The 10,738-nt window shown below is 34.7% G+C and overlaps 1 protein-coding gene across 1 annotated transcript; it reads right to left on the reverse strand.

Annotated features, from left to right (window-relative positions):
* Window positions 1–3,019: 3,019 nt before the first annotated feature.
* Window positions 3,020–4,071, reverse strand: LOC111717447 (protein PELPK1). The gene has a single exon (XM_023492951.1). The coding sequence runs from the start codon at window positions 4,061–4,063 to the stop codon at window positions 3,164–3,166; it is 900 nt and encodes a 299-aa protein (XP_023348719.1). The 5' UTR covers window positions 4,064–4,071; the 3' UTR covers window positions 3,020–3,163.
* Window positions 4,072–10,738: the final 6,667 nt, after the last annotated feature.

Raw genomic sequence — 10,738 nt, forward strand, 5'->3', positions numbered from 1 at the left:
TGTGTGTAAATGCCCATTTCTATGCAGTTTATTATAGAGTATAAGAATGCAGGCACCCTGCATTGCAGAAAATGCACTTATTGCATTTATGAATGTTTAAAGTTGAGAAGAAAGAGAAAAAAGTAGATTTAAAATAGTTGAAGAGTGTATGATTAGAGTAAGGGGAATGTCACGACGAAAACTGGGAATTCCACTGAATAGATCAAAATAAGATTTGTTAAAGGGACTGTATGCGTAATTTCAAGTGACCCTCCATGTAAAGATGGTAATGACTAACAACGGTATCCTTGAAAGCTTTGTCTGATCAATGTTTTAGATATCAATATTTAAAATTCTGAAAATTATTATTTTCAAGTGTGTTTTCTCACAAAAGTGACGTTATACTTTTAAAAAATCTAGTAAAACGACTACATCTTCAACATTATTGATCAGTTAAAGGTTTCAATACTTTCAAGTTCATTCTTAATTATGAATCTCGCAATGGCATCTTTGCATGGAGAGTCGAAATCACTTATAATAACGTGTACAGTCTCTTTTAGATGGCAAAATTATGTTTTAAAATTGTTTGAACATTAAAACTTTTGAAAAAGTTAAATTTTAAGCAAAGCTTTCTAAACATCAAAGTTTTGTTTGACTTTTATGGGCTTGACAAAATCTTAGAAATTCCAAATTATCAAAAGTTATATCCTCTAAACGGCTTATTGTTTTTCAATATTGTTTACAGAAGCTGTTTTAAAATAGTTTGTTAATGAAGAAATGGTTTTCCTCCGAATCGAAACTTTGCATTATGTAATTCTATAAATAATAAATGTGGAACTAAATAATAAATGTGGAACTAACATCTACTTTTTTACTCTACAGAGGTTTGGTCCATCACCATCACCGAATTTTATATGTAATTTTAGCCCGTGGAATTTAAAAACATTTTAAAAAATTAGGAATATTAAACAAAAAATGTCGATTTTTTTAACCTATGTTACCACAGGGGTACCCATTGGGTCCTTAAAAAAGTTCAGCGAATTAGGTCCCGCCGTTTGGCCAGCTATAGCTAACAATGTATATATATATATATATATATATAGNGAACTTTGGAAGCTTAGGGAGCTTAAACCCTGAATCCTGAGGAGCATTATAACTTGGTTTTGGAGCATTGTAGGTTGGTTTTGGAGCATTGTAGGTTGGTTTTGGAGCATTGTAGGTTGGTTTTGGAGCCCCATAACTTGGTTTTGGAGCGCCATATCCTTGGTTGTCACTTTCCCCTTTTGGGAAAAAGAATGGAGAAGCGTGTATTGTTTGTAAACAAACAAGGGTTAACAGTAGAGGTGCAGTACGCCTCCACATTATTGATCTGGTCTGAAACAAGCAAAAAATGAGATTTATGATTAAAATTTTAACAATTTTAAAAATACATCATGTTATTTCTAAGCTCTCGAAATAAAATGAAAATCTCGAATTACATTTTAATTTTAAGAAACCAAACATTTATAGAGTGGCATAACCAACTTATTATGGAGTGGACACTCTTTTTTCTATCTTAAAATTGATTATCTTTAATTAAGGTTCTCTAGAAAGGTTACTTGCGATTTGGGAATTTATGCAGAAAGAGAAAAAGAAGCAAATTGTTCAAAATCAACATTTTTCCAGAATAGCGCAACATTCTCCTGTTTTTGTTGAGAAAATGATTTAAAGGCTACCATTGCGAATTTATTAATGAAGAGTCGCTTATAAAATTACTTTTATAGTCCCTTTAAGTCCCAGCTGACATTAAGCAAATCCAAATATAAATAATATGATTAAAAAATAAGTGTAGCTTTAAAAAAAATATTTTTACTTGTAGAATTTTATTTGTTTCGAATTAATGCTAATTATAAATCAAATAAGAATAAAATTGATTTAATCAGCTTCAATGTTTATTTGAATTATTATTATGCAAAAGTCTCTGAATTAATTTTTGTCATGCATAAATTTAAAAGCAAAAAATGTTTTACTTTAAACCCAAGTAATTTACAAGGCAATTTTATCACAAAATTAATATAGAATATTTTTGTTTTTAAAAGATTTCTCAAGATAATTTTGTGATCTCATAACATATTACTTCTTAATGGGTAATAAATCTTTAATGTATTTTGCATAATATGAAAAGTAGTAATTACTTTTTAACTACTTAAATAAAATTATAAATAATTAATAATTCTTCGATATGTAATAAAATATTTCATGAATGGGTTTTAATATAAAACAGAAAATCAAAAAATCCAAATTTTGATAATTTTTAAATATTAAAGAAAACATTACAATATCTTTGCTTGCGCGCGCTTCGAACCGTGGTTTCCTACACACTAGTTGGAAGATGAGACTTTGTACGTACGGAGTAGTGTGACGTCATTACGCGCTCAGGACACACCTTTTGTCACCCGACCCCCATCATCACCTCCTTTGTTATATTTAAAGATTATCGGTCGCTGTAGAAAATAATATGAATTGCTATATTGCACAATGTAAGCTGTAATCTTAAATGCCATATCATGTACAATGTGTACAGTGTAAAACAAGTACAACTCATTACTCTATGTACAGACGACGTATACGTTGTAATCATCCTCGAACGCTAAAGGTTAAAATCTTCAACCAATTAATTGGTCATACATGACCTTATGTCCGACCACATAATATGTATGTATACAACCCCCCCCACACACACACACGTGAGACTAATATATCATAAATTGCCCAAAGAAAACCAAACCCATCCTAAAACCCAAACCCATGTTTAATTGTTGTTGTCGAGAATCTTCGCCAAATTGTTTGAAATAAATCATAAATTTTAATATTCAAAAGTTACCTGAAGCAGTATGTGCGGAAATGAAGAATAGTGTTGCTATCTCATCTTTATCTTGAGGCGTGGGATCTTTGGTTTCAGTGTTGCAACCATTCAACCAACACAATCTAGGTCTTCAGATCTTGCCAGATTTTGGCGCGCTTTTTAAACATTGTTTTGCAGATTTTTTCATCGTGTTTCGTGGTTTTTTTCTATTGTTTTTAATTTGGAGATATTTCACAGTGTAATGTTTTTATAGACTACTGGTTTACGACTAGATTAAGTTTATGTTTTCATTTTCGTCATATTCATTCATTTATTCAGATACTAAACTAAAGTTGATCACTATAGAGAGGGGGGGTCATAGGATGGTTTACTTGGTGCTCCATAGGATTGTGTTGGAGCTCCATAAGAAGGTTTAGGGGCTCCATAGGAAGGTTTGGGAGCTCCATAAGAGGGTTTGGGGGCTCCGTAGGAGGGTGATGAGTTTCCTTTGCCAAATCCTGAGAAAAGTCCGCTGATTGCATTAACTTTTGAACTGACGATCCCAGATCCGAAGGCGATCTTGTCAGCGATCAATTTTCCTATGTCAGGGAATTTCAAGCCAGGAGCCTGGGGAGCGTTGTAACTCGGTTTCTGTGGAGCATTGTAGCTTGGAGGAGAGGCAGAGGGAAGCTTGGGAAGTTTAGGGAGGGAGAACTTAGGAAGTTTGGGTAGAGAGAGTTTGGGAAGTTTGGGAAGTGAAGGCATGTTGATCGTTGGCATTTTAAACGTTGGGAGGGAGAATTTTGGGAGAGAAACCTTGGGTAGCTCAAATTTTGGGAGTTTGGGTAGGGAGGGGGCTTGAGGTGCGTTATAGCTCGGGCGAGAGGGACTTGGGAATTTCGGGAGACTAGGAAGCTTGAAGTCAGGCTTAGGGATTTTTGGCAGTTTGGGAAGAGAGAATTTTGGGAGATCAAAATTCATATTTGGAAGTTCAAACTTTGGGAACTTTGGAAGCTTAGGGAGCTTAAACCCTGAATCCTGAGGAGCATTATAACTTGGTTTTGGAGCATTGTAGGTTGGTTTTGGAGCATTGTAGGTTGGTTTTGGAGCATTGTAGGTTGGTTTTGGAGCCCCATAACTTGGTTTTGGAGCGCCATATCCTTGGTTGTCACTTTCCCCTTTTGGGAAAAAGAATGGAGAAGCGTGTATTGTTTGTAAACAAACAAGGGTTAACAGTAGAGGTGCAGTACGCCTCCACATTATTGATCTGGTCTGAAACAAGCAAAAAATGAGATTTATGATTAAAATTTTAACAATTTTAAAAATACATCATGTTATTTCTAAGCTCTCGAAATAAAATGAAAATCTCGGATTACATTTTAATTTTAAGAAACCAAACATTTATAGAGTGGCATGTCCAACTTATTATGGAGTGGACACTCTTTTTTCTATCTTAAAATTGATTATCTTTAATTAAGGTTCTCTAGAAAGGTNCCCCTTTATTTCTCTTTCCCCCCCTTACCCTCCCCCTCCTTACTCCTTACTACATTTTCCTTGCATTCATTATATATGATTCATCTTTAAATCTCTATAACTGCGTTTATGAATTCTAAAAAGTATATGCGCGCACATTCCTCTCTCCTTATATGTTGTATATATGTGCTCCAACTCCGCATTCCTTGGACCCAGCGCAAAAAAATGCGTAAAGATTAAATGACGCAAATTACAGCAGGATGTATGTTGTTGAACCGACGCATTTACTCCGTGTATTCTAAAGTTTTACTCACACTTTTTACTTATACTTTTTATTTGACTCATTTTCTGATATAGGAAAAAGCTTTTCTGTAAAAACTTAACTGAACTAATATCAAAATAATCAAAATTCAGTAATCCATCAGAGTGTTTTTTTTTCATCAATACTAATAATATTTGTTTGTTTATTATCTTATAATATCTCTCAGCACAGCTGAACCAATTGGCCAATTTTTTTAGTGCAATTCTTAAATGACCTGATGTAGCAAATATAGAGCCCATAGTAACTTATAGTTGTACATTGTCCATATAGATAAATGTGTCCATTAGTAAATATGTAAAACATGTATTGCGATTAATCCATTCAGTATGTATATATATATATATATATATATATATATATATATATACATATATTTATAAGCGAAGAGCTTTGTTATATATAAAGATTATCGGTCGCTGTAGAAAATAATATGAATTGCTATATTGCACAATGTAAGCTGTAATCTTAAATGCCATATCATGTACAATGTGTACAAGATAGTAAATAGCTTGTTTGATAGCTAGGCTTGTGTCCCTGTGTGGCATTTAGAGCACAATTAACAGCTTGTTTGATATCTAGGCTTGTGTCCCTGTAAGGCATTTAGAGAAACATTAATTGCTTGTTTGATAGTTATGCTTGTGTCCCTCTGTGACATTTAGAGCTCAATAGATAGCTTGTTTAATAGCTACTGAAAGTGCGCCCAATGGTATTGGTGTTGATAGTTCACAGAATTATTACTGTGTGGATTATGTCCTGCTTAAAGACGGGATGTTTCTAGATATATAGATATGTTTTGAGGACTTGTCATGGAGTAGGTGTTCACTACATAAGTGGTAGCAGCAGCATGAATTAAGGAACCCTGATTAAGTGAGTAACTGGTTTAAAAGGGTACTAATTGGGAAACAAGACTTGGAGATATATATCTTTGAAGACGAGACAGCAACCGCAACACTGGATACTGTGGAATCATAATAACCCAGGTTACCTAGTGAGGACATTTTAGAAATAGAAATGAACATGACCCAAGCTGGAGGAGAGGGAAACCCCCCAACCCCAGAGTTACAGTTCATAATGAAGAGATTACAGTAAATGGAGCAAGATAAACAAGCTTTTGAGGAACAAATTTGAGTGATGCAGAAAGACTTAGAAGAGGTAGAGACAAAGAAAGAACAGGAATGGTGTTTGCAGAAATGGGAAAACAATGCAATACCAGAGGGTTAGGATCCTATTGCCAGAGCAACAGCAATGCTAGAGAAATCCAAGCTCATAGATGCAAATTAGAAAAGTAAGGATTAACTAGATGTAAAGGTCATAAGTGGAGAAACAAATTAGGTCACCTATGAGAAACTAGGTAAATGTGAAACTGATCTTAAAAAAAGAATCCTAGCTTTTATTGAAAAGGCTTCTCAACATGCCAGAAATCTAAAAGAAGTGTTTACCTGGTTGGAAAATCATTTGTCTAATCATGAGTGGCAAACAATCCCAAACAAGGGAATTTTTAACTTTGATAATTTATTTAGTAAATTTTACAATATTTTTTAATTTCAATATGATATCAGATGGAAACATTTTGAGACTTCTATATTTCTTTTTTTTCATTCTTTCTTCTTGATCGTCCATTCCTTGTTCATCCATGAATTTTTTGGATGTTTTCTGCAGCTAGCCAAATTGCGTAGGCAGAAATATTTTTTGAAGCCCTGTATCTATATTCTATATTCTGTTAGTGGCAAGGTTACTCTCTCCCTTGTTTGTTATTAAATTGTGCTTCAGCCATATTACTGTGTCAGCTCCTGCGTTCCTAGCTAAAACACACTTTCAATAAAATTTTGTTGATTAGGGGAGAGGGTTGAGTGGGGCGTTTTACACATTTTCCAGTTTTTATCTCGAGTAGGACATAGAGGGGGGATGGGACGCCTACCATCCTGTGTATTCGTCTTTATTTGCTAATTGTGAAAAAAATGAATAGTGTAAAGCTCAAATCCCCTTCAAATTCCTGTTCTTCTTCTTTTTTCTTGTTTATCTTGCTTTAAGCACCCATATCTACTGTCAAGAGATTTCCCTTCCACTTTTTTCTGTTCAATTTATTTTTCTCCTTGCTTCTTGTTTCTTGTTTTTACACTTTAAGGCCTTTCCAAATAGTTCTTTTGCCATCCAGTTGTGGAGCAGGTAGAAGAGAGATAAGGAGGTTTGTAGGTAGATGATTATAGGGGATTTCTCCCTGTGTTCCTTCATTTTATACTGTTTCTCAGTTAGGGCAATTAAGGAATTTACCCATAAATGATCCCCTTATGCAAAATGGGGGAGTTGGGATCCCTTAATGCTCTATTGAGAGGTATCTTCCATGGTAGTCCAGTCCTCACATCTGGTTGAGTAAAAAACCAGTATCATTGTGCATGGCTTGTATTCCCATGAGGGGTTAAACTCCTCTTTCAGTGCACCAAGCTGAAGATGAAATTTTGTTTTAATATATGCTTCCATCTTTCCCTGTAGGACACAAGATACATAACTAAACTCAGCGCTTCTCCAGCAGTAATTCTCAGACTACATAGTAGGTCCATTCTGCATGAGAGAAAGAAGGCAACTGCCAAACAAGGGAATAAAGAAAATGTTGTTGGTGTGCATCACAGGAAGGGCTAGACAAGAGATAGTACTGTTGCAGCCTACAGGAAAGGGATTACCATTTGATACATATAGAATGGGAAGGTTCTTTAATGAATTATTTAAGAAATTTTCCGATGAAAAAGAGGAAGAAGGCAGGAAACTGGAATACAACAGCAGAAGACTGTCATGAATAGAATATCCCAGGAGATATTTTACTGACAAAGCTAAGGCTAGACCCAAGTAACAAAAGTGAGGAATTTCCCCAGATTCTCCAACCGTGGTGACTTTCTTTAAGGAATTTCCGAGGAATTTCTTGAAAATCATTTCCTGTAACTGATTCCTTGGAAATTCTCAAGAAATTCCCTAGAATTGGTCCCCAAGATGAGAGATGTTTGTGGGATCACAGTTTATGAGGAACTCTTGAGAAACTTCTTGGGAATAGTTCCCAGGAAATTCCCAGGAATTGGTTCTGAAGACCTTTTCGCTAGAAATTCCCAAGAATTTCCACAAATTTTCTCTGGTTTTTCTGAAGAATTGGAAAACAAGAAATTTTCCGCAAAATTGTTACTTGGGGAGATACAACCTTATCAGAATTCAAGATTTCAATGATTTTAGGGTTTTACCATGTGGAACTTCTGAAAGCCTGTTTACAGTTATGAACAAGGTACTGCAAAATGAGAGCGAAATTAAGGAAGTACAGGATCATCAGCTTTGCAACATGATATTGTTGCTTTAACAAGTTCATTTAATTATGATACAGAGGAAAGAAACATGAAGACAAACTAAATGTGGAGAACAAGGCAAGTTCCTATGGAGATATATGCAATGCTAGCTGCTACTTCTGGGATTGTTTGCAGAATGGAATAAGAATACCACAATCAAGAAGAGTTAAAGACAGAACGGAAATAACAACCACGGAAGTAATAGCAAACACAGAAGTAAAAACAAGAAACCTGGGATATACAGTAATACAGTAATCAGAAGCAATACCAGAACCAAAAGTAATACAGGAATCAGAAGTAATACCGGAACCGGAAGTAATGGAGAGGATACTGTGATCATGAGAGAAAGTATTCATTGTTGCAGGATATGCAAAACTAGTGAATGTCAGAGTAGTGGGAAATTGGAGGGAAGATGGTTTTGTAGAATCCATGCTACCAGAAGAAAACCAGTGCTTCCAGAAACCATCTATCATTTGACAGACAAGGAATCAGTCATCTTTGTGAAGAACCACACCAAAGAGGAAGTAGAAAGAATTGAAGGATGCTTATCCCCTACATAAGTATGCCATTTGGCTTGTCCAATGCAGGCAGTGTGTATTCCCAGAGGCAGGATCTGACCATGGCTCACTTAGCTGCTGAGTTCTGGTTGAGTTACCTGAATGACATTCTGGTGTATTAAACAGATCCGTGCAGGGGACACCTTGAGCATCTTAGAAAGGTAGTACAAGCTCATACTCCAGCAGGAACAAGATATAGCCAAAGAAGACCAAGATAAGTATAGTATCTAGGACTTAAAGTTAGAATGAATGGAGTACAGATATTAGAGGATTATATCAAGAACACAAAGAAATGGCCATGAGAAACTAGCTACAAAAAAATTGTCCTCAAATCCTCGGATTCACAGGATATTAAAGGAGTTTTATTCCAAGTTACTCAGCTTTGACAAACGGCATGACTGCTATGAAGCAGGCATTGAAATTTGAGTGGTCAGAAGACATGGAGAAGGATTTAAAGGAGTTAAAAGCAGAGTTCACATCAGGAAAGATCCAGGCATATCCAGACATTTGACTCCATGGTTCATGGATTTCTAAGTGATCCATCACATTCTGAAGTATTGGAAACAGATTAGATGAGAGAAGTTCCTAATCTTATGCCAGCTCCAACAGTTATGTATAGAGATCCAACATATCCATATTGGGATTGCTTAAGTACATTATATAAAACAGTGCATAACTTGTAATTACCCTGTTAAGGATCCAATTCTAATCTAGTTGATACAGAAACTCCGCTTTGATTACAGTATTGAGAGTAATTTGGTTTCATTGAAACATACAAATTGAGATCATTGCCTTACGTTTCAGCTTGATCAATTAATTGCTAGTGTCAGGTTGACACTGATAGTTAATGATATCTGGCCCATTGCTAATGGTGTTGATAGTTCACAGGATTTTAGCTGTGTGGATCATGTCCTGGTTGGGACATTGATCAATTGATTGCTAGTCACCGAATTGACAATGATAGCTAATGAGATCGTGCCCAAGTTAATGGGATTGTAGCTGTGTGTTGACATTGATAGTCAAGAGAATGGTAGTAGTACCTGGATAGATATGTATTCTATAATTTGTTATGGAGGAATTTACTACACTGATTCTCTGAAAATCAATTGAAATTTTTTTTTGATCCTTTATCATTAAAGCTTTCCATGAAAATTATTTCTAAATTTAAGCTTTTTTTAATCTGTATATCAGTGACGTTCATGAACATATTTCTTCTTGTTTAACTGTTTTGACAAATTAGATGCCGTATCAAGGTATCACGTAAATACAGACTGCACTGAAAATCTGAGACCAATCCCTTTAATGAAATTTTTTTTATTTTATTACAGACGCAAAAGTTTTCTAAAAATGTGTGACGATTGATTTCAAATTTAATTTTTATTCAACCTTAAACCTCATTTAATTTTTCACGAACACTCCCTTGATAAGATATTTAATCCCCCCCCAGTCAGGGGTTTAAGGAGTGGTGGAAGCATTAACTTTTCTGAACAAAGTGATATATTTCAGGTCACTCAATTAAAAAGAGTAAAGGTTGTAGAGTTTATGTTTTCCTTGTGCTGCATTGACCTTTCTTCTTCTCTTTGTTTCTTTATCTACAGGATATATCCCAGCCATGTAAAATACGACTTGAAAATTCTATTTGATTTGATAAAATGACAAGAAGTCTGTCATCAAAGGATTTATATCGTTTAAGCACTTTTTCTACCTTATATATCTTTAAAATTGAAGTAAATATAAATAAGACTAACAGATTCAGATGTTAGTTGTTTTAAATGAAGCACTCCTATTATTGTTTTCACCTTTATAATGCAGCACGGAACAAAGGCAAAACTAAAGACGTCAATGTTTATTGGGACACCCTGTAGTATAATGATATTATGATGATTTTAAGACTTTATTCAAAGTCTAAACATTTGATTAAATCTCTATATATATACTTTGCTTGTCTGTTTATTGGTATCCAATAAACCCCAAAACGGCTGAACCGATTAGGCCCAATTTTTTTTTTGTGGAATCTCGCGTGACCCCATGGAAGGTTTATGAATGATCAAAATTTAAAAAATTTGTGCTTAACATTTTTTTAATTTTATAAAAATTTGAAAAATTTTGAAAATCCGCGATTTTTTTTTTACAATATACACAAAGAGATCCTTTTCATAATTTACACAGAAGATGGGCGCGAAGCGTCCTAAAATCCTAGTATCCATAAACTTCCCCTTCAGAAAGCACAACAAAATAATTGTCTTCACAAAAAAAAAAT

The sequence above is a fragment of the Eurytemora carolleeae genome, unplaced genomic scaffold (assembly GCF_000591075.1).
Source record: "Eurytemora carolleeae unplaced genomic scaffold, Eaff_2.0 scaffold2608, whole genome shotgun sequence".
NCBI classification, from domain to species: Eukaryota; Metazoa; Arthropoda; class Copepoda; order Calanoida; family Temoridae; genus Eurytemora; species Eurytemora carolleeae.

What these genes read in the sequence shown, in the direction of transcription:
- LOC111717447 (XM_023492951.1), bottom strand. Translation starts at nt 4,063, where the DNA reads ATGTGGAGGCGTACTGCACCTCTACTGTTAACCCTTGTTTGTTTACAA.